This window comes from Triplophysa rosa, linkage group LG23 (assembly GCF_024868665.1).
Source record: "Triplophysa rosa linkage group LG23, Trosa_1v2, whole genome shotgun sequence".
Classification (NCBI taxonomy): domain Eukaryota; kingdom Metazoa; phylum Chordata; class Actinopteri; order Cypriniformes; family Nemacheilidae; genus Triplophysa; species Triplophysa rosa.
The window spans coordinates 14343102-14368989 of record NC_079912.1 but is presented as its reverse complement, the minus strand read 5'-3'; the positions used below and the strand labels follow the sequence as shown (position 1 = coordinate 14368989).

The following is a 25888-nucleotide window of genomic DNA, read 5'->3' as shown; positions in this document are numbered from 1 at the left end:
ACAGAACAGTACTCTACTCTCAGCCAGTCTTGTCTCATTGTTCCAAGGTTACCACAGCGAGCAGGATGCAGTTCATGGCCTGACCTGATGGTAGAGCGGAGAATGGGAAGTGGGGACCTGACAAGAGCTGAGATGATAGAGCTGGATAAAGAAGGACGCGGTCTCTTGACATGTCTTCACCACAAAACTTCAAATGCTATTAGATTATTAATGATAATCTTAAACTATAATTTATTTTATTATTAAGTTTATTTATTTTATTTAGCCTTGTTGTGCAAGTTCTCTGGAGCTTGTGCAGAGGCAGCAGCTTTTGCCAGAGGGGAACTGGAATCCCCTGGTTGGGCCTGGGTTCTCCTGAGGTTTTTTTTCTCGATTAGAGTTTTGGGTTCCTCGCCACCGTTTGCATACTGTTTTTGCACTATCTGCCTGACCGGGGGGGCTGCTTTAGAATTTTAAAGTTTTACTTAATTAATATTGCATATAGGAATTTATTATCTGTTATATTTGACCTGTGCTTCTCTCTCCTTTATCCTAAATGTGTGCTCTCACTGAGCGTGTGTGTGTGTGCGTACTTGTCTGTGTACGTACGTGTGTGTGTGTGTGTTGTGTGTGTGTGCGTGCGCATCTGTGTGTGTGTGTGTCTCTGTGTCTGTGTGTGTTGGTGCGTGTGCGTGTTGTGTGTGTGGAGTGTTTTGTGTGTGGGTATGTCTGTCTTCTGTGTTTTCAACCTTTTCTTGTTTTTGCAGGTACAACTTTGATTGTTTTGCTTGTAGTCAATGTGTCTCATGTGCAGCTGCTTTGTAACAATGAAAATTGTAAATGCGCTATATAAATAAAGTTGAGTTGAGTTGAGTTGAGTAATAGTCTACGCTGTAAACTGTTTTTTTTATTTCGGTCTGTTTCCTGAAAAGATCAGATGATTTTGTATATAACAAAGTTTCCAACTTTGGGTGTACCGTTTCTTTAAATATACTACCCCTAAACATTAACATTATGGATGCAATTCTTTTTTACCATTTAAGGGTTACTGTTATCTTTAAAGTACGTTTTTGCAATAAACAGTACCAAGAAATACATGAACGCATTAAAAAAGTGTCTTAAATTGAGTTGGATGATTTCCTCATAGATGAGGCGGAGATCTGGACGGCAACTATTGGCACGTATGAGCTGAACATATGTGCGAACAGACACAACGCTGAGCTGACACATGGAGAAATGCTCTTCGGTTCATATCAGCATATTCACGTTTCGCAGAAGAAACGTACTAAAGGAGCCTGTGGTCAAATATGGAGAGGGACAAACACGAGACACGAGGGTCTGCAGTACCCGTCGCATGCTTCACACAGACACATCACAACTTGTGTGATTTTAGGATTCCCAGCCTTCATGTCGAATCATTTCATGAAGGATAAATAAGGACTTATGATTTACTAGAAGGGCTAATAAACGAATACTTAAAATTCCCTCTGCTTTTTAGGAAGGTGAAGCTATTTTATCATAAAGAAAATCGTCACCTTCAAGTTTTCAGAAACTAAGCCGACCGACAAAGGTCATATCTATGAGTAATTATGAGCTGTCATTTTGATCCATCTTCATTAGAAGAACCCTTTCATACAAGAATGAAATAGTTAAGGAAGAATAATGTCAGGGTTACTTTCTTTCCACATTTCAGAAACTCCGAAAATCTTCTTTAAATGAAGTAATACATTAATTAGTAATTAACTTTCTTTTAATAAAGCAATAAGCCATGGACTAATTTTTACTGAAGTGTCAACAAAGTATGACACTTCAGGTGGTTTACTGCTTTTATAAAACAGCAAAATGATTGCAATCAAAATGATTGCAACTGCTATGTATGATATATGATTTAATTGATTAATAATAGTAGGATAGTTAAATTATGGTGTGTACTGTAAGCAATGTAAACATTTTAGTAATATGGCAATATAATATAGTTGCCCCAGAAGTGCGTTTATCTTCTATTCTACAATCCAATCAGACTTTAGATCCGTTTCATAATAGAGGTTATACGATACTGTCACTATATTTCCTGCCATCTGATAATTCTCTCTATTTTGATCCTACAGGGAAAGCCTCTGGTGAGTTTCTCTTATAAGGCATGGATTAGTGTCTCGCGCAAAGGTTGAGCATTAGACGCAGAATCAATACTTATGCTCCACTGCTGGCACTAAATGGCCGGAGGGGGAAGCTTTCGAAAAAAAAATCTTACGAGATATATAAAATAAAACAAGGATGCCGTGCGGTTTCCTGGCCCTGTATGACCCTTATAGTATTTGGCCTGATATTGCAGGAACACGGGATGCTATGAGTTTTCAAAGACAAAAGACCTTTGATGAAGTAAACACAAGCCTCAGAATAACATGTAGCAAAAAAGAACCACAAATCACTGAAGTCTGTGACGTTAAATACAGCGTGACTGTAAAACAAGGCTGAAGAATTATGTAAATGTGTCATAAATTGTGTTTTGTTTGATCCGGTCATTACTTTGGGGTGTTGAGAAATTTTCATTACGGCATTACAACATCTCAGTCCTGAAGGCTGAAAATGTTTTTAGTGCCTAGAAAATGAAATGAAAGGTTTTTTTGAGGCACTGTGATGCTGACCAGTTTGGGATTTTATACTGACATTTATTGCAGTGAAAGCCGGTTACTGAGTTAATATAGGATATGGGTAGTTGACTTTTTGCCGTGTGACAGCAAAAAGTAAAAAAAAACCAAAATCTTATGCTATTTTCTATAATACATATAAATCAAATTAAAATAATATATTATTAACCCTTTGTTTTCTAAATTTTTGCTATGTCATGTGTGGTATATTGGTCAATTTTTGGTGTATAGTTGTCTACCATTAGACATATACAGTATGATAAACAGCTTTTTGGGTCACCCTTAAAATAATCGGTAGCGACTTACGTGAACATTGTTCATTATAAGCATTCATTGTGTGAAAACACTTAAATGAGTAAAAAATACTTTAAAACATTTTGTACTGTTGCCCTCATTATAAAGCGATAATAGCGCATTCCTTTCTGATTCTTTTCAACGCTATTATATTTTCTATTATGACAATTAGCTTTTCTAAAACTAAAAATTTGACAGCACATTCAGATGCAATATCTAAGTGACTGTACTTTGCAATTTGCAAGAAATTTTGTGCCAGCGGACAATTAAAGCGGACCATCATCGTGGACTCCCTCTGAACCCACTTCGAGAAAAAAAGGGCTTCGTCTGAATTTCCACTCGCAAAATTGACACACAAGCTACTTTTGTCATTTCCAGACATGTGCTGACCTGTTCTTGGCCTTTAAAACACTGCATTGTGGGAAGGCACCAGGTAAGAAAAGACATAATTACACTACTCACTGGTTGCCATGGCAAATCCGGATACAGATTTGTCTCCGTTCATTCACAGTCAATTCCCCGACATCTTTTGTTTTGTCTATATTCTGTGTTGAAATAGTAAAGCCATAAAAACAGCTTCAGCTGAAATGAGGCCGCAGAAAATGTTCTTTACCCAAAACAAGGCTGAATAACAGAGACTATGACGTACCCGAACCTGTAAAAGATCCGATCATAATGAGATTTGCCCTCCGGCTGTATATATTCCCCCTACACAACTGTTGTTTTTAAGCACCATTTTCTGTGCCGTTTTATTTTTTAAGTTCTCTTGATAGACCAACTTAGTGAACAGGAACAGAACTGAATAAATATACAAAACTCAAAGGTTAAGAAGCCTGTATGAGATGTGCCAACACGGACCCCCTTTCATGCCCTGCTACACATATTGAGCGATGTGTAAGATATGATTATGAAATAATTCAGCAATATCAATCTGATCAAAATGTACTGACAATAGAATGACTGTATTCTGGTATTCCAGCATTGGAAATTTGTGCTGATGGGTTGTACATATATTCATATTTTGGTATTTTTTGGTGAGATCACAATGGAGAATACAGCCACGAGTTAGTATTCAGAGAGAGAGAGAGAACAAAGCCAGAATTTCAAATGCAGTCGTATAAACTCCCATTTATAATTAATCAGAATGTGGAACATGAACTTTTATCTCCCAGGGAACAAGCGGGGAATGAACAAGATGACTCTCAGGATGTGAATGCAGATGTCTCTCTCTCTCTTGCTCTCTTGCTCTCTATCGAATGTCTCACGTACTCCCAGCAAAGAGAGAGAGAGAGAGCAAGAGACACAAAACATGAGGCTTGGCAGGGCATGAAATGTCTCTCCAACATCTCAACCTAGATTCTGTACAGCAGCACATACCTGACACAGTTCATTTATGTTGTGAGCACTCCTGTGGTGAGGATCATTTCAGCACAGGACTCGACTCTCCACTTGTGTCTATTTCATGGCTCACACTATAGCCCGACTAGACTCGTTCGGTCTGAGAGAATGATAAATGTGTGCGTGTAGGGCGGTACGATTCTTTTTAGAATGGACAGTTCTGGTCCTGGATTGCATCATTTGAGATGCAATTAGTGTCACTAAATAGTTTTTATTGCATAGAGACATTTTGTTAATGTCAAATAGGATGGCATTTAATGATTTTTCAAATGGCATTTTAATAAACATTTGTACAAATGTGTCCACTAGAGATATTGTATATTAATTATATAGAAGTCGAGACATAATTCATTTAAGACGATGAAGAAACAGAAATGTGACAATTGAAGATCAGGACTTGTTTCAGACTAGTCAAGATGTGGATGATGATGTTTTTTTAAAGGGCTGCGAATTCTGTCTTTTTTATGATTTGATACAGTAGAGAGTACGATGTGTTCTATGTAGGGGTCTACTTTAGAGAAAAGCAATAAACCGCCATGGGATGATTTTACCACGGTAATGGGTTGTTCTGAGGTACGACAAAGCAAAGTGTCTAAACCTAATACAGTACATATAAATCAGTGGCTACAGCATGGATAAAACGAATGTTCAGATAATAATACAAATTAAAACCATTATTCACAACATAGCTGAAATGATTGAAAATAAGACAAAACAAGCATTAAAATAAGCTAAAATGACTATAATTTTATTCATTATTAATAAGCTACTTGTCTCATTAATGCTAAATTTACAATGCTTAGTATTAAATGCTAAACTTACATCACATGACAGCAGTTTGAAGTTATAGCTGCACTCAGTTACATTATGCCATTACTATTTTCCCTGCTTATAAAATTCCTCTGTTGTCTGATATCGATCAAAAAATAAGACAAAATTAGACCCAAACAGTGTCAACAAATGAAATTTCCTAAATCACAACTGATAAGCTCTCCATATCCTTCATAAACATTTACTCAGTAACTTTTATTCAAAGTCACTGAGTGCAGCTGTGACCCGTCTGAGGAGATCTGGCCCTCCCGGCTTCTCCCAAGGTTTATTTCTCCATTTATTTATCATTGGAATTTGGGTTCCTCGCCACACGGCAGTGTTGACTGGCTTGCTCACCGGGAGTCTGCTGATATTAGATATTATTGGATATTATTTACTAGAATGATCTTTCTTTTTCTTTAAACACACTTTTCTGTGTTTTTCTGTTTTTCTTATTTTCTCCTGTAAAGCTGTTTTGGAACAATCCACATTGTGAAAAGCGCTATATAAATACAATTGAAGTGAATTGAATTGAAAACGAAGCTAATAACATATATTTCTTAGTGCTTGGTTATTTTAATAACAAATATTAATCCTTCTAGTTATGGCCAGCGCCATTATGTTATTTGATAGAAATTGTGAACGTTGGGGCCTTGAAGTCAAAATCTGCTGCTATATGTTTTTTCAATAGTTGTTTGTTTTTAACAGACACAGCCAAGTACAGTATGTGCGCAATGTGGAGTGGAACTGGATCCAGGTTACTCTCAGGGAAATGGAAAATTTGGAGTGGAGTTGAAATGACTGGACCACAGACATTGCACGAGTTTGGTTTTTTAACACTTTCACCGGTGGCGTGAAATGTCTAAAATGTAAGTTATCTTATATAAACGTATTTTTTATAAAACTTGCTTATAGAAGCAAATATCGCACTTGTATTATGAGTAGTTGACAAATAAACCATATGATGTGTCTCATCGTGTGACAGAAAACTTTTAAAACAAACTGTTAATAATATATTATTTTATATGATTAATATTTATATTTATTATATAAAACAGCAAAGATTGAGAAAAGAACTAACAATGAAAATAAAACCCTCTTATGCTATGTCACACATGTGGTTTATTTGTCAACTACCCTTAAGCAGTATTACAGCCATGCTAGCATTTGCTTGTATGCTTAAAGGTGCAGTGTATGAAATGTAGCAGCAGCTAGTGGTGAGGTTACGAATTGCAACCAGCAGCTCACTCCACCCCTCCCTTTCGAAGCACTATGGCGGCTGACACAGAACTAAGTCGTCGTCACAATATTGCTTTACTGAATGAGATACATTTTTACAAAACGCAGTCTGTGGAGCAGTTTGTCCGTTTAAGGTTACTTTAGAAACAACATAGTGAATTTCATGCAAGGGGACCCACGGTGTATGTAGATAGAAATAGCTCATTCTAAAGCCCCATTGGGACAGCCAATGACTTTGTCGTTGTGTGTCTCTTGTCTCTTGCTATGAGATCGTAAGAAGGCATTCCTGGCTTTGGTTGTCCAGTTTGAACGATGAGAGACGGATAACGTAAGCTCCACTGCTTTACTCCTATTGGTAGTTGCTTGTGAAAGTCGCACAACATTTGCATAAAGTTGAACAATTCTCAACTTTTGTCGCTTGATTCCTGTCGCTGGACACGCCCACTTCCTGTTGCCAACGGTCACTGTTGTTCGTGCCGCTGCTAGTCGCCGGCTCTCCATTGAAATGAATGAGATCACGTCACTCTACCGCAATTAGTCGCTAGTCTGAATGGGGTGTTAGATAATAAAAACATAACGCTTCATTATGTAAGGTCTTTATACACCTCTGAAGACATAGTTATGTTTATTATATTACATTTCTGTCAATAGATCCTCCAAAAAATGACACACTGGACCTTTAAGAAAGCTTAAACAGGCATTATGATCGTTTACTATAGAAAACCACTGTTTAGAATTTGAAGCCAAAATAACTGTTGTGAGTAGGCTACAGTGATATAGAAATGACTCACACCGTCATTTATATACAGGGCTGTTGTTTACTTATTAAAAGGGGATGTTTTCTGAAGCGATGCGGTTTCTGATTAATCATCACCTTTCTGCTCAATTGGCCTTTCAATAATCAATTCAATGACAGTAAGAAACAGCAATTGGTCTTTGGAAATGGTTAGAAACCTGTCTGAGGCCCAGCAGCCTCTGTCGAAAAGACCGCAGGTTTAAGCCGCGCTAATAAAAGATGTCAGTTCTGTAAAATGAGACTGAGTGTGGATTTAATTGCCAATCAGGAATTTATTTTCCCCTCCGAGTTGTGATTTGCACATCATCTGATAATAATGGCAGAAATAGCTTTCAGCGATACCGACCTTTATCTGACCTTTTAAAGTGATGAAAATATTATAGATTCCACTGACTATTTTGGTCGCAAACGCACAGATGGAGTGTCACATATGAGAATGCATGAATGCCAACAGCCAGCATTTTCTGTTTCTCTCTGTTTCTCTCTCTTTCTCATTGTGTGTCTGTCGCACACCCAAGCACACACGCCTCCTTAAGTTACTTTTTATCAGGGCCCAAAACTAACACGCGGCCGGTGCCAATGTGCTTTTTCAGCTTTGGTGAGTAAATAAAACAGACACGCTTGCCAATTGTCTTAACTGGAAAATTACATGGTTTGAAGCTGAAATCCATAACTTTTATTTTCTTAAAAATGAAAAAAAATCAGTTATTGAGCAGGTAAAAAAAATTCAGTGTTTGAATCTGTCCTTATACTTGACACCAGTAAGCTTATAATAATGATTATTAACAGGGCTGGACTGGAACAAAAAAGCAGCCCCGGACTTATTTGCCAAGTGGCTCGTCAGTTCCATCTGTACGCGATTGCATTCTGGGTTTTCTGGCTCCTTCGCGATTGCGTTTCATCCGTGATTATGTTCTGACCTGACCGCGACCGTTCATTCACGTTCAGGCCTACCACGCATTGGTCCACCAGGAAAATGCCCAATCCAGACCCGATTATTAATAATTTGAGCTGTTGATTTCGTGGACAAGTAAGTTTGCCGTCATTTGACTTTAACCCACGTAAAAGTAAATGCATAAAGTAACCTGCACTTTTCCGTTTCAAACAGAGATGGCGCTAGAGAGGCAACAGTTATGTATGCAGTTTTATGTTGAACTGTAAAAATTGGACCCGTGGCTGATCAAAATAATCATTTCACTAAATCATGCATTGCTAAATCATTAAAACATTTATTAAATCATGCACGGTTTTAGACTCTACTCATTTCTAACAACACTAAATTATAAAGTGCCTACTTTTTTATGAGCTCAACTTGACTGACATTGTATTTGTTTCCACAAAAAAGAATCCGAAACTTTTCGTCCTGATCTAATTCACAGAATCGTTGAACACCATTGCATTGTAAAAAAATAAGTGTGTATACGTATGCGCTATGTATGCCCATGTGTGTATTCTGTATTTCCTTTCTGCTTATCAGTGAGAAGTGCTAGGCCACATTAATATGTAACATCCCGACTGGCTCTCTGATGTCGTTGTTACTCCTAAAGGAGAGTGAGCCGTGTGTTATCGCAGCCGAGCAGAGTGATGGTATCTACAACGGTCGACTGGTTTCCATTAGGCTGTAGCCAGGTCAGGTTGGGGGGGAGCGCAGACCCGCGGTAATGAAGGAATTCGCCTTCGTTGCTCAGCCAGAAGAGTATATCAGCATTTACACATTACTCCGATGCCAGGTCTGCAGTGCGAGGAGATTAGGAACGAGACCAGGATCGTACATCAGCCTCTGTGTGCCGCTGACAGAACCGGGTGAGATAGACCCAGGAATCATGCCAGGGAAGGTTTTCAGAACATCAAACCTTCTGAGGGGACGTACAGACAGTATACGGTCCTGTTTTTACGTAATGATCTGTTCGCAATGTCAATTTAAATTCGGATTAAAGTTCCAATTGGTAAAGCATTGCACAAGGTCATGGGTTCGATCCCAGGAAACACACATGCTGATGATGAAATGGATTTTAATAGGGTTTGGTGAACGTGTCAATGTTGATTCCATATTGGCTTTAACAACTAATAACAAAAACCCTATTTAACAGGAATCCCCAAATGTGGTGCGCTTGCACATGTTTACAGGCTGAAAAATGAGGTGTTAGCTGGTCCTCTGTGGCCGTTTTTAATGAGGGTCCCCTGGCTATATTTTGCATTATGTATAAAATGCTTTCCAATGCAAACACAAGGAAGTGTTTTTAAAACAGGTCAAGGGTATAGTAAGAATAAAGAAAAGAGTAAGTCTGGTGTAAGATCTTTTTTTTAAATACTATTAAGGTTGGAGTGGATATGGTGTGTAGATATGTCAATTGGAGACTATGGGATATTGAGTACACAAACCATTCAGTGATCAAAATCTGTCATCGTTTATTTAGCATCATGCCATTCAAAACCTGCATGACCTTCTACTGTGGAACACAAAAGAAGATATTTTGAGAAATGTCTCGGTGGTTTTGTGTCCATACAATGGAAGTCAATGGGGGCCAATGTTGTTCGGTGACCAACGATCTTCAAAATATCTTCTTTTGTGTTCTGCAGAAGAAAGAAAGTCATAGAGGTGTGGAATGCCATGAGAGCGAATAAATGATGAAAGGATTTTCATTTTTGGGTGAATGTGCTATTTTTGCTGCTCAAACTGTTATGTAAATGGCAGCAGGATATGCGTGACAGGTGTCACTCATCCAGAACATTTTCAGCGTTTTATTGTTAGTTCTAGAGCTTGGGAATAATGTAGCCACTTTCTCCCTGTTAGCAAACCGTGACTGGACAGGCCGATGTTCTGAATACTGAATAGGCATCTTTGTGCAAACATGGGCTCTGATATGTTTAAATGTATTCGTCAGAAATTAAAATTCTACAAAATTCAGAACGATACGTTTTAGAAATGTATACTTTCAACAATTCTAGTTTTGTACTTACGAGTTTAATGGTTATATGGTTACATAATTAAAATGACACCAACCTTAAAATTTGACTTCCTATGATATGACCATTTCAAATAAGTAAAAAAATATATATATTATGTTAAAATATAAATACAGATTGAAGTTTTTCGTGGTCAGAAATTGATCTTGGAAACCATAATGAAATAGCTGGACAAGGCCAATGTGTCATTCAACTAACTTAATTAAATTCCTTGTTAAATCCGTCGGTCTATTTCATTGCATTAACACTATAACCCAAACTAAAGGCAAACATTTTTACAGCATGACAACTGCACAGAACGCTCATCTTTCCCACAAACTGTCACAACACTAAGAACACTTTGCATGCAAGAATCACAGGCGAAATGAAAAGCGCCCCGGATGCGCCTCAGGCAAAACGGATCTCTGTGAGCGTCAGTCAGTCAGTCCAGCAGAGCCCAGCAAAAAACATTTTGTTAAACATGCCACAGCTTTGGTAAAGCTAAAAAGACTCACCGAGCGGTTGTCCTGCGATGATCCTTGCGTACTCGCCGGCCACGGCCGCCCGGGCGTTCCGTTCGCTTATGTACTGGACAAAAGCATAACCCTTGTGCACCGAACAGCCCACGATCTTGCCGTACTTGGCGAAGATGACCTCGATGTCGGCCTTCTTCACGATGGCCGTGTTGAGGTTACCGATAAAGACCCGGGAGTTGAGGGAGCGCGGGTCGTTCTTGTTGGTGACATTGCTGGTCTGACTCTTTCCCGTCATTTTTCTCCTGTGGAACACGAGCAAGGACGACATCAACCACGGACAGCAGATTTATTTGCGTTCATATCAGTGACGGTGATAAAGAGTAAACATCAGATGATGTGTGGACATCATTCAGCAGTTTGTAGATGCTTCACAGTAAAAATGTTGACAGTTTATTGATAATGAAAACGAATGACCAGTTTTTTGTTTTGAGCAAGAGTCACCTTTAAAGATGTATGGTTTAAGGTGATTTATATATTGAAGATGAGTTCTGTGTTTTATAACAGCTCAACACAGAGGTATGAAAACTAAAATCTAATATCTTGAGATTTGCTTATGAATGCGACTTGATGTTTGCCTGGTGGTCTTGAATGAATTCCTGAAAGCAGAAGTTGGTAAGCAAGAGCTAGACACAGAAATCCTCTAGTGTGTTATGAAGTACACTGACTTGAAGAGCAAACAGAAACGTCTGGTTGACAGTTTTACTTGGACGACTACAGTTTTTTTCTTTGCTTTTCTCTTCATCTATTATAACGTAACAAAGGAATCCTTGCATTTTTTCGTGATCTATGTAACTCTGTCTGTGAAATCCAGGCTTATCTCATAAACTAGATAAGCGATGAGGAGCAACAAAGTTAGGGTTAGTGAATTGACAAATATAGCTGATGTGTGTTTGTCACTGTAAACAATTATATGATATATTTATGTATGGCGTACTCATTTTATTATAATACTCAACTTGATGATTTTGAATAGGGCTTCTGTAATGAATGATTTCATGAACACTACGCTGTTTAAATCAAGATTATATTTTATAAAGAATGTGCTAGGACTTTACAAAATATTGAAGAAATACGTGATATGCGGTGACTTACTGAATGCAATATATGAAGAGTTTGCCATTTGAAGATAGATCGTTATTTGCAGCCGGTTTATTATTTGCAGCCGGTTTATTGCATACCACGTTCAAAACAACTCCTTTTTAAAAAAAATAAAAAATCATGTTTTTTATTATGTTATCATGTTTTTTATTGTGTGTATACAAAACAAACCAAATACAGTTTGATTGATATTAATTGGAATGCACAATAAAAAAACATGATTTATCTCATTTTGAAACCAAACTCTTCATATGATACACAATATGATAATTCTTAATGTTTGTAAAAATCAATTTAAGTTATATTTAAAAACTGAAAATTATATAACCACAATACACGTTTCATTCTTTTTTGGGGGGAAAAACATCACACTCGCCCGTCTCTCTGCTTTCTGCATCGGCCTAAAAGTATTAAAATAATTCTAAATAGTTATTGCAAACCATTGCAATGTGCATGCTGTGATATATTTGCACAAAACATGCCTTTGGCTGGGTTTTCACAAGCAAAAATACAGTCACATGTAGTCTATCATAGATGTAGACTTGTTCCTATTGGTTTTCTAAAAGGATTGTGTCAGTGATGATACTGTGAAATTATTTTTAACATTCAGAGCTATCAACACATCAAATATGTGATAATGAGTAATTTTCATACATGTGTTAAACAAATAGTCAAACATGTCAAAAGCTGACTTTTCAAAGGCTTACTACACCAAATCATGTTTTACTTTGAACAATTGGTTTTGTTGAGGGGACGGGTTTTGTAAATATCATTATGATATGAAAGCCATTGCATCTATGAGATGTCCTCTCTAAAACCACTTCAAAGGTTTGTGTTTATTTGTGTCTGCGTCTTCAAATGTGAAAGAAATCACAGTGTTTGTGTTATTGTATGTGCTGGTGTGAAGGTGAGAATAAGTGTGTGTGTGTGTGTGTGTGTGTGTGTGTGTGTGTGTGTGTGTGTGTGTGTGTGTGTGTGTGTGTGTGTGTGTGAGAGAGAGAGAGACTGGGGAAGAGTAAATTAGAGGCTTGGGTTTATGCAGTGTCTGTATTACTCACTGAACACACAGTCAGTCACTTCAGAGAACAGAGGCGAGATCTTTCAGCGTTACTGATGCTGGCCTTCTATTGGGTGTCATCCAACCCCCTCCTCCCCACACACACGCTCACAGACAGTGAGTGCTATTGTCTGCGACAGGGATGTATTACGTTCTGTCTCTCATGCTGTCAACGAGCTACTCACAAGACGACAAGAATATACACGCAGGGACGGAAGCAGCACCGCGTCGCACCCGCTGACCAAACACGCCGCCCAGAGTTTCCCCAATACATCCGGATATTTGTCGAGTAACTACCTTGTAATTTACTTTCTCTCCTGCCCAAAGGAAAGAAAATCACAAAGAAATTAATGTCCGTTAGCTAAATATCTGTTATTTCTTCTAGACAGCAATGAGAAGGAGAGCGAATGGAGATTTTATTCCTTCGTGCACTAGTGTCAGCGGCAATGTATTTGCAAAGGATAGGACTGTTTCACACCCCAACTGCCAGTGAAAAAATAAATAATCACGCCGCAAAACATCTCTTCATTGGTTGAGCCATTGTAGACAATGTTACATCTTAACAAAACAATGTAACAAAAATGACACACTTCGGTTTTAAAATTTAGTAGGGATGCACAATAAATTATCGGCCAATAAATGGTAACTTTTAATGTTATCGTATCGGCCGATAATAAAATGTATGCCGATATGTTACAGCTGATAAATAATTTCCTCTGGTTAAACATCTTCAGCTGCACGCTGCTCAGTTCAAATACAGTACAGTACTGTCTTTCTGTCGTGATCATTCACTTACTGCTGTTAGCAAAACAGTATGTAGATTATATTTAAATTATAGGAACAAAAGCATATTGTTTGAATCCGACTGCTGTCTGAATGCATTCTGTCTTGAGACCTGTTAGACTTGGCTATTAAGAAAATGTTTCTAGGTTGCTCTGGAAGAACATCTATAATTTGTTAAGAAAACTTGGAAGGTTAAAGAATCGTAAAGTAGGCTTGGTACATGATTTTCAGGGAAAAAAGAGAACTAATGGTTACCTTGATTTCTGCAGTAAATGTTTTCAAATAAAAGCAGTTGTCCACTTTTTGCCTTTTGTTTCAGTCTCAGGGAATTTTATATTCATATTTAGATACTATATATCGGTTATCGGCTTCCAATGTTAAATAAGTATCGTTATCGGCCAAAATGTACATATCGGTGCATCCCTAAAATCTAGTGCACATTTCAAAGCAGGAGTGAACAGGGTTTTTCCTGCATAGAAAAATTGTGCCGCCGTCAAATTTCGTGCCGCCTCAGTCTTTCGCCAAAATTATGTCAGGTGTCTTCACAAAAATGTCATTTGGAACTGCAGTTGCGGCATTATGTCTCAAGGGAGGTGCTGTTTCGTTATCAGCCCAGTGAGGCGCTGAAGAGTTGCCATACAAGAGCTAATAGGAGCTGTATTAGCTGTGTTTCATGGCTTTTCATGTGAATATTGTTTGTTTTGCATCCAAGCATGTTCAATTTATTAAAAGGTTTCTTAAATTAACGTGGCGTACATCATTGTATAATGTTTTAAGCTGTGCAGTTGGCTCGCTGAATCATCGTTATACTGTACACAGCGAGTTCGCCAGCGTGAACACATTGCGATCAGAACGACTCGCAAACAAATGACTTATTTAAACCGATTCGTTTAAACTGATGTAACTTTTCAGTCACTATAGGGAATATAAGAGATGAGTTAATCATTTAAAGCTCAGTGAACCACAAGAGGACACAGGATGTGAATCAGCTTTGCCAATTTAGTAAGACTGGTTTATTTAGTTGGGCTGAAAAATTTGTTTTTTGAAGTTAGTGATTTTAAAACATTTCTGTTTGGTTTCATATAACTTAATAATTGTCATTTTCATCTAATTTTTATGTTTTAATATGTAAAGTGTTTGGTTAAACCACTTAAAGGTACGGTAGGCCTACATGCAGGGCCGGCGCTAGCTATAGGCAGAGCAGGCGATTGCCTAGGTCCTCGGGCTTGGAGGCAGGGCCTCCACAACTGTCACAAATACACTAGTTCACCAATCAATCAAGACGGGTACTATAAGACTAGACTCTTTGTCCATTGGATATACAATAATTCTCACTTTCCTGAAGTGGAACCAGTTAATATCATTGCGCAAATGGGGGTCCCTGCCCCCTGAATGCATGAAATCCAACTTTTCTGCATATTGACCTGATGGTGCCGAAATGAGTACACCCCTCGGGGGCTGCTAACAGGCACGCAAAGAAAGCTATTTTTGATTATAATGTATTAATAAAGATAAACTGAGCCCATTCTGCCGAGTCGCGTCGGCGCCATTTGAAGATAGATCGTTATTTGCAGCCGGTTTATTATTTGCAGCCGGTTTATTGCATACCACGTTCAAAACAGCGCTAGTGCCATGAAATGGCGCGTTAAGATTTAAATTCACATATGTATGCGTCTGGCGCTTTGAATCAGAGTCGATTGACTGTACATTGCGTTTGTAAATAAAAACGGCAGATTACTTATAAAGAAGTTATTGACTTCGCTTCCAAAAAGCAGAAACGTGCCTCTGTAGGTGGCCATGGCCAAGGAATATTAATAATAAGAGCTGGTCCAGATGACCCTTGTCTTGACCTTAGTTAAAGTTTAATTGATGCACATTTAAGTAAACATATAAAAGTACAGATAACAGGTTTCAAATAAATAAAAAGGTTAGAAATTATATTTGTTTCAAGTGCTTTTTATTTGGGGGAAAGAGTCTGGGGGCCTCCAATATAAATTTTGCCTATAGGGGCTCCAAATGTCTAGAACTGGCCCTGCCTACACGTGCATGTGTGTATAAGATAAGGATGGCACCACCTTCGCCTCATTTTGAGCCAGGAAAAACCCTGGTGTATTGCATTTTCATGCCGTGCTTTGAACAAAGAAGCACTTTGTTCTTATCATTAATGCCCATGAGTTATAGTTTTGTTCGTTTTATTGTTGTTATATTAGAATATTAAATAAAATATTTAAAATGATTTAGTATTTAATTAATTTTAGGTTTTTTGTAATATGCTTTTGTTTTATTTATGTATTATTAATATTGCTATACAAGTTATTTATGTATTAGTTATTTTAGTTAATTTTATTTCCTATAAAATAAATACATAATAAATTATTAATAAAATAAATAATAAATATAATTAAATATAAACAATACAATTAATTTATTTGAATTAACAGAAGTGTTTTAATCGTTTTACTAAACTATAATGACCCTGATGCTCAAAGGTTTGTTTACCTTCAGCCTTTATGTGCTAAATTCAAAGTCTTCAGAAGATCTAGCACACATGGACCACTTTTATTTTTTATTATTATGGACCACTTTTATTTTTTTATGCATTTATTTAGGTAATTTTGTGCGCTTGACAGCTGTGTATTATTTTTGTTTGGAAACTTTGCAGTATATTTTGTAGTGCTGCACAGAAGAAAGAAAGTCATGCAGGTTTGGAACAGCATGAGGACGTGTAAACGCTGCCGGATTTTTTTATTTTTGGGCGAACAATAAGTCTCCCGAGCTTGTAAGAGCAACAGTTGAGCAAAAACAATGTTCCTCCGGGTGTGCAGCTCTTGAGGGTTTCAGGGACGATAAACTGCGACCGGCTCCAAAAAACAGCTTGACAGAGAACAAGTGGTGTAATAAACAATACGAGATCTACAGCCACTGAACCATCTGTCCCCTTAAGAACATTTCTGTCTGACTGATGTCCAGACCCAATTACAGTGCCGTGAGGTTAGCAGTTTTACCACCTCTATCTTGCAGAAGGACAAAGATCTCCTCCTACGGTTGGCAAATCAGCAGACTGTTATTTAGAGCCCGTGCACTGGCACCCGCATTGATGATACCGGACAGAAAGGCGAGAACATTCACAAATCAGCAAAGATGTGTTAAATTGCACCTCTTATCGGATAAATCTCCTGTGCCGAGCGTTCGCTGGAGATCTCCTTCCAGCGTCTGCCAGCTGATGGCTCGCTGGCCCACGCAGGGGTTTGTGGGATTCTCAATCAGCCTCGCCGTTGCAGAGCTATTCTCAATACTTGCCGGGTTTGACCACATGTCTGAAAACACAGTGCACTCAGGTTGCAGACTACATATACAACATATATTTATATAAAAACAACATTCTATGCTGGTGTAACATCTAGACATGAGGATGCTGTGGTGAATAAGGTAAGACCCCTCATGAAACCATCAATACTTTTTCATTGTTACATTTTTAAAATCTACAATTAAACTTAATATTAAAAATTCAAAATTGATAAACACATTTTTTTCATCCTAACAACAATGTCAGTGGCTCGACCAATGACATGAGTTTTGGGTGGGACTATGTGTGCCTGGCCAACAGAAAAGCTGTTTGAAAACTTGTTTTTGCAATTCCTACGCTAGAAGCATAAAATATTTGCAACATTTTCTCCTGTTGAAATAACCCGTAGTTACATAAATAAGTGAACACTTCATGATGCAAAAGCCTACCAACATGCGCATTGTATGTATGTAAACATTTGTGACCCTGTGAAAATCAGGCTAAAGTCTCAAAGTCGATGAAATAACAAGCATCAAAGCTTGATTTCAACCATTAATTTCACTATGATTTCAATCTTTGACATGTCCTCACACTCACAAAATTAAAGACATCAGGGTTATATTTTCACAAAAACGTCTTTATGTTGGATCATTTTATGTGGTAAACGGTAAAATCACAAAAAATGTCTTAAACTGGGTTTTCACAGACACATTTTTGTCACGCTGAAACATGTATGCTGAATCTATGCACATGTACCGTACATCTATTATGACAAGTTGTTTTAAACTAAATGTTTCTGTCATGAATTCTGTCTTGAGAGTTTTTTTGGCTGGAGTATCCTTTAAAACTAAAAATGTGGCTTCATAAACTACCCAACTGAAACTATTCTAATCTTTTGCATAGAAGCCAAATGCATGGTGATGACCAGCTTTGCAGTTGAGCTACAATGTTTCTTAGTTTATAATCAATTAGATTCGGATCTGACACTTAATAAAACGTGTTTACTTCTTATACTAAAACGAGGATCTTTTTTAAGGATTTCAAGTAGGCCAGGACTTCCAATGGTTCCCCATTTAAAAAGGCGAGATGGATGATGCCACCGAGTGTGTGCGTGTGTGTAATTCCAGCACATAAACTGCGCACACTGTGAGCTCTTTATGGTACAGTAGAGTTCCAGTCACTGCAAGTCCCATCTCAAAAAGCTCATGAACCGCAAAAGACAAGGACTTAAGTTTAAAAACCTCCACGGCGTGCGAGCTCATTAAGAGACTCTGAAACCTCTCCGCTTGACATCCTCTGTGATTTCCAACTCACTGAATGTGTGAGTGTGAATTTGCTACGACCGCGCTACGCAAAGATAGACCACCGAGGCGGCAACCATCCCGAAAAACTCACAATCACACCCATAGAGAACAGATTTCTACACCTCCAACACATTGACTGCACACAGCACTGAGCCACAGGGTAAAAATCATGCGACCAGGGATGTTTCTCGAAATCACACTGTGGCAGGAAAACCCATAATTCCGCTGAGTATAGTGTGTGTCTGAGATTATGAAATGGATGGTTCTGGCTTCAAATCTGATTGGATTAGCCATGTGGGGAGCTGGTGTATAACAGGTGACGTACACACACCTGTGACAGACATTAAATGAATTCAACGTGCCAGGTTGCTAACAGTTAGCTTAATGAGATAAAATACTTGGCAGAAGAATTGTTTGTTAGTGAGACTTACTATAGAAAGCATCAATATTAATTTGTTCAGGGTTAGGGGTTTAGAAGAAGTACAGTATTCAACTGCTCTTTAATAGCTTCGGAAATTTGATGGAGTCTCGTTTATGTATCAACTTAGTCTCAGCTGTTTCTCCTATAATTGCTTAAGAGAAATAAAAAAGAGAAACAAATTGTTAAAAAACATGAAGGGCATGGAGGTATACATGACTGTAGATTGTGGAGGTAAAATAATCTGGATTTGATGAGAAATGTTTGAGTTCATTTTGAGATCTTCAATAATATTGACTTTTGATTGCAGACTTGACAAATCTGAGCTCAGTTTGTGACACTGTTGATATCTCTTCTGAAACTCTAATGGAGACATTTCTGAGATTTCTGCCTCTTTTTCTTAGAAGAAATATCTGAGATGTATTATTGTTCTTTCCTATGGGACCATTTAAGTCACAAACATGACAAATTAAGCAGCTTTTTAGGGGAGATGCCATTATAAGTACCAGTTTAAGTGACTTACTTGGTAACAGCCCTAGCAACCTTCTAACAACCTGATACCAACACCCTGGCAACCATTTAAGTGACTTCAGATTTGCATATAGGCACTCACAAATTTCCATAAAATGTAAAAATCAAAATTCCTATTATTATTATGAAATAGAACAATTATTCACAGCCCCTCCATTGTTTTATCGTACTGTCAGAGCAGAACCTGTCCAGTTGAATGAAGAAGAATTGTTTTGTATTATTCACAGCTGTCTTCTCTCTCCAGTACTAAAACCTGATCCGATTGACAAGAAAGCAAATGGCGCCGTGTGTCACTTGGGGACCGATGACTCTGACGACGGGAGATTGATTCATGGGGATGGGGTTGACAGTTTGTTGTGATGGAAGTTTGGATTGCCCGAGAGAGTTCTTGTCAAAGGGACACCAAAGACATGCGTTCCATGACGAGATTTAATTGCTTTGCTTGTTTTATGTACACACTGCAACAATATTTCCAGTAAAATCCATAAACAGGGAGGAGGGCGAAGAGGGTGATGAAGAGTTGGATGATTCGGTGTGACAGGAAAGAAGCGAACAGGGTCATTCTCAGGAAATGTGTTGTGCGTGCCCTATTTCTGTCCCGATAACTTACCACTGATATACTGCAATGAACAGGATACTGAATTTAGGCTTTAGTGTGTAATGCTAAATAAATCTATTTTTTTCCTAACTCTGTTACAGAAAATTCAATCCCAAGCTGTTTTTAATGTCTTATATTTGTGGTCTGGTCCCCTGTGATATCTATTGAAATAAAGTATGCTTTCAGTCAAATTGTTTATTTTGCTTTTTCCCTCTTTTTTGGCCAATGAATCACATTTTAAATATGAGCGTTAGTGTCCGAGTGTCACCCAGATACTGGTTCTGAATTATTTCAAAGTATTAACATAATATCAATAATCATGATTTTTAATCATATTGTCTATACCGTTTCCCCCCGACATCCCTATTTGGTATGATAATAGGGCTGTCATGATATCAGGTTTTTACTACTTATATATTCACGATATCAATATTATCACAATATTTCAATGGTCAATGAATCACATTTAAAAGACAGAGAGGCAGAGAGAGTTTGTAAGCATTGTGACTCTTAAGGCAGAATTTAAGATGGGTGCTAAATAGTTTACGATAATTGTTGAAATAACACAATATCGCTAATCATGGTTTTCAATATCATGGTTCTTGTCAATACCTGTATTGACAAAATCCGTCAATACCGTGACACCCTTATGTGACAAAAATGAAATAAAATCCATTTCATCTTCTCTAAAATCTCACACTTTTCCTGAGAATGATGAGATGTATTTGAGGACATTACCTCCTTCACTCATACATTCAGACATTTACCTTACGCTTAAACAAACAATAAACATGACAAAATGGCTTAATTGCATGTAGGAAGAATGACAGCAAATGTTTCACACGATCACGCAGCTGCCTGATGTCTTGCTGAAGCGCAGCTCTGTTACTGTTGCCACGTGAAACCGCAGGTGAAAACAGAATCATCACAGGAAAGCTTTAATGAGAAGAATTACAGCTTGTTTACATTCAGCTCTGCGCGTTAAACATAAGCGGCGCTTTAATGAGAATGTTTAATTCTCGCCGCACAAACACAGAGATGAAAACACGTTTGCATGTATATTTGTAAAGTTGTGAGTGTGAATTACTTCTGATAAAATGGCTATTTCATCATGTTCTTTAAATGCTCCGAGCTACAGGCTGACAGTTGTGGAACAGTCTGTTTTTTTGTGTTATCTCTAATGCACAAAATGTAGCGCGAGAAAAGAGAGACTTTCATTACAATGCAATAAAGAGCATATATAAATATTTGAACAAGGACAGCAAAAGAAAAAAATCAGACAGCTTCTCTCTCAAATGAATGGCTGTGTGATGATGACATGTTTGTTATCAGCAGCTCTGATTGGAGAGAGGAACTGAGGCGCTCTCTGGTAATTGGGTAAAAATTCTGGCAGTGGAAAGCAGTAATGACAGACATGCATATTAAAAGAAAGAGAGCAAACACTGTGCCACAGCCTATTCAGATAAAGACTACTTACTTATACAGTATAAAAAAACGGAAAGTGTATATAGAAAGCAAAAGATGTATAGAGAAAAAAATACATATGTATATATGAAGAGTTTATTGCCAAAAATATTTTTTTCAAAAATCATGTTTTTATTGTGTTAGTTTGCTGTATTCTTTTTAGTTATTATGGCTTAAATCAAAACAAACCAACTGCAGTTTGATTGATATTAATTGGAATGCACAATAAAAAACATGATTTTTGATTTTTTTTAAAACGGAGTTATCTCTTTTTGGAAATAAACTCTTCATATACATTTGATGTCGTACTGTATGTAGGCACATATATACTGTATTATACTGTACAGGTGGGGTCACAAGTTTACATAAGCCTTGCAGAATCTGGAAAATTGATAGTTGATAGTTAAGAAAAAAATAAGAGAAATTATGAAAATTGAGGTTTGTTTTTACATTTACATTTACTCATTTAGCAGACGCTTTTATCCAAAGAGACTTACAAATGAGGTAAGCAATGGAAGCAATTATAACAACATAAGGACAACAAAAGCATACGTGCAATAAAACTGGTCTTATAGTCTACCAGAGTATACAAAGCTAAGGTTTTTTTTTTGGATAGAAAGAGTAGAAAAGAAATAGAAGTCAGTTTTTTATTTAGTACTCATGCCCTAAACAAGCTTCTTACAAGATATTTACATATAGTGCAACAAAATAAAAACTAAGTTAACAAATATAACCCAGTACAAAAGTTTACATACTCTTGATTCTTAAAATCAATAAAAGCTGGTTTTATGTTTTGTGATTTTTTTAAATTCAGTTACAATTGTTTGTTTCGGATTATACTGTATGTAAACAGCTGTTATGTGAAATAGCTTGTCCAGGGCAGTACTAAATCAAAAACAAAATTAAATTTGTATTCTTCTTCTTATATGTCTCAAATTATCAATTATAGCCAATTTAAAATTATTGTCACATTATTTCATATATTCTGCAAGAAGTATGTAAACACATGACTGTATACTGTATACTCTCTCTCTCTCTATATATATACTGTATATATACACACATCGACACACAGTTCCCATCTATTCTAGGCTCTTATTGACTCTTTTTTCTTCATCATTTAGTCAAAGTCCTCCATTTAAAAAACACATTTACATAGACCATTTTGCGAGATGTAAACAACATTGGTCCAGAAGCACTTCCTGTTTCATAAATAAATAAACAAACTGAAACCAGAAGTTCCTCAGGGCCGGTGTTGTTTACGTCTTCAGAATGGTCTATTGAATGAAATTTTAGATGTGTAATGAAAGAAAATAATGTGTGCACAATTATTTATGTCTATAAAAGTTTTTACTTCTTATACTTGGATAGGTTTGTAAGGTTCTGAACACGAATACAAATCTCTGAATTGAAATGTTATATACACACATTATATATAAAGTGAAGGGAGATTTGTATTCAGAACACCTGTTGTGTGTCTTTGTGATGTGTAATGACAGATAATCCTACTGTCCTTTCTTGCACAGTTTGATGTGTGACCCCTGCTGTTTTAACCTTTAAAGCACAGTTACCCTAAAATTCTCTCACCACTTACTCACCCTCAAACATAGGTTTGACATCAGTGATGCTGAACGACACAGGCGCTCACGTGTCGATCATGATGTTACACGTATGAACATGCAGATGTGTGAATGTCATTTGAAAGCTACAATATGGCAGGGGACACTCCATATGGTTCTGCTTCTTCTACCAGTGTAAGTCCATGGGATATTGTAATATGCTGTGCACAGTTCTGTCCTTCCAAACATTATTCACAAACACAGAGATGCACTGATAATGGCGAGAGCAACAGTTTGAAGGCCTGACCTTAGCAGAACACATTAGTGGCTCTGAGTCATCGACAAAAAAATACAAAATACAGAGCTTAGTGGAAAATGAGTAGCACATAGAGGTATGGCCATAAACCAAGGGCATATTCTTTTACTTTTCCTAAAGCATGTAAGTGTCAAAATTGAAAATGTTTTAATGACCGGTCCACTGTTTGAAGGCCGTAGCCAACAGATTGTGTGCCTGTATCAGAGAAAGAGAGATCATTGTGTTTCTCCCATTATTAATGAAAAAGACTTTTTAGATTTTTTATTTTAGAAAGATGTTAATGTCTTAATCTGTGTTTCGCCAAGATACAAAAGCCCGCAGGCCAAAGTTTATTCATTGATATGAACTAAGACCAAAATTATCAAGCTATACTATCCACAAAGGTTTGTATCCCAACAATTTGTGCGTTGTACGTTTTTTTCCCAAGGAATGTAGTATAAGACAAAGCAAATGAAACACAACTGAAAATTCCATTAGTTCTTTAAAGCCATGAACAATAGACCTCTAAGCAATACCATTTTTAATATTTCTTTGAGTGCGTTCTCGTCCTTCACGAAACCACAAAAGCGTTAGTGGCGTCAGACATTAGCCGGTCTAACTGAGGCAGATTCAACCCCCTGCATGTCTGACAGAAGACACTGGGATAATTACAACCGTCAGGACGTCCACATCAGTCAACCCAGTGTGCAATCACAGGTTGAGACCTGACATTAAAAAGCAACTTGTCGTCATTAGCATCCCCAGAAATATCTGAGCGTGGCTTCGCTGGTCAGCCTCCAAATTTTCCACGCTGCCACTTCAAGTTTCTCGGAAATCTCATCTCCGCCCTCGCTCAGACCCTCAGATGTCCAATCTGATGTGTTTTTTAAAGGTCAAAATACTTGACGCATCACAAGTCACCCATATGCCCACTGTAATGCCTTGCTTAAGGTTTTTCATAATGTTTTTATATTGAAAACTGGGACTGTATATATCAAGTTATATATTTCTGTTACATTACAATAAATGAAGAGTTTATTTGCAAAAACAGATAACATATACAAATATAAAAAAATGTTTTTCTTGTGTTAGTTAGCTGTATTTTTTGTGTGTGTTGTCATTACTTAATCAAAACAACCCAACTGCAGTTTGATTGATATTCATTGGAATGTACAATAAAAAAAACATGATTTTTGAAAATGTTTAAAAACTGAGTTATCTGTTTTTGCAAATGAACTCTTCAAATATAAGACACAAATGTGTCTTTTTACAGCATAAAATGTTAAATTGTAAGTTGATTCGTAAACGCTCTTAAATTCTAGAATGTTTGTGACTTACACTAAAATTCAATATATTTTTATGATGTTAATATTTCTTAAACATTTATTTGTTTGATAGTTTGATAAAAATGCTTTCCTTTTTTCTATTAGAATTTGCTGAACAGCCCAAAATAGGCTATTCAATATTCCATTCTGACATTTTATCCTATAATGTCATTCCATGTTAAATTAATGTCTTGCCCTTTTTTTTAGTGCTTTTTGTGCACATAAACGCACCACAGTCTTTACAGAATCTACCACTCTCTATTTCACTTACTTTAAAAAAAATTCCCCGTTCTCATTTCGATCCAGTAATTTAAGCTCACGGTTTAGAGAGGAGAGCAAGCGATGGGGAGATGAGGTTTGTAGTAAAGGACTCATAACCCTGGCATCAACCCCTGCCGTCGGCCATCAGGGTGACATCATTTACACCAATTTAGGAGGTTGAAGGGGAAATTGCACATTGTTTGGTGGTAAATTATACGTTGGGCTTCATTTCTTAATTAGATCCCACAGCCACACGGCTATATTTATCGGCATAGCATCTCTCACTGTGCTTTCAATTCTGTTCCGGATTACTCTAAATGCATTTTGCTCGAGCAAGCACAGCAGAAATAGACCTCCATGTTTCATTACAGTATAGGACGTGTGGCACTAGAGATGAATCTATTAGTCGAGGCGGATTTGGTTTCTTTAGCACCTGCGCGGTGAGCAATTCAAGGCTGTAGTTAAACCATGTAAAAGAAGAAAACAGCAGTGAAAGGATGCTTGAAATGAGAGAGAAAGAGAGAGAGAAATCAAAAAGGCAAATCAGATGGTGCTAATGAAATAAGAAGTGTCGGCATGTCTTCGTTTGTCCCTCTGAGAATTTCAGCCATCCGGCCTCTCAACTTTTGAGCCATAAATGACACAGCTAATGAGGTGCTTTCCCACAACTGACCAAAGACAAATTATTCAGGGGCAGCAATTAGCTGGCAGGCAGGAAGGGGCCCGTAATGCCGTTCTGAGCGGAGTACAGCAGAGCCTGGAGGAGCCCCCTGCGGCCCCCGAGGCGGCGTGAGAGGCCCCTGTGGCATCATCATGTGGATCTGCTCATCGCATTACCCAAAAAAGTCCTGATGGCAGACTGTAGCTTTTCAAACTCAGACAAACAGCTCTCTGTAGCCTCCTGTTTTTACTCACTGCGCGAGAAAGTTCTGCTTTAAATTATAGCCCTCCGTTCCTCTCTCTCTGCGTTATCTCTTTGCTCATGGACCATCATCATCTATATCTTTCTGTTTTCACTGCACTCCAGAGATAAAGTTTGGAACCTGCGCTGCCTATATAGGGTGCATATATGTGTTGGTTTATGGCACTCATTATTTTTGATGGAACCTTTTTACTTCTAACCATAGAGACATAAGACACACCATTGGTCTATATGTGAAAGGGAGAAATGATAATGCCGTACAGTAGTTCTGCCTTATACAGTACTTGAATCCAATCATCTTTTTATTAGAGACATTGCAGTGGTGCATGTGGTGGTAATAA

General features: G+C 37.5%; 1 protein-coding gene across 6 annotated transcripts in view; it reads right to left on the bottom strand.

Annotated features, from left to right (window-relative positions):
* Window positions 1-25888, bottom strand: part of LOC130546767 (RNA-binding Raly-like protein) — a 111572-nt gene that overhangs the window by 41164 nt on the left and 44520 nt on the right. For 4 of the 6 annotated variants that reach the window (XM_057322192.1, XM_057322190.1, XM_057322191.1 and 1 more), the window contains 2 exons: window positions 16742-16901; window positions 10626-10888 (listed from right to left, as the gene is read on the bottom strand). In XM_057322192.1, the coding sequence (XP_057178175.1) occupies window positions 10626-10888; window positions 16742-16901 (423 nt within the window). The remainder of the gene's footprint in view (window positions 1-10625; window positions 10889-16741; window positions 16902-25888) is intronic. The other 2 variants (XM_057322194.1, XM_057322195.1) reach the window with 1 other exon arrangement.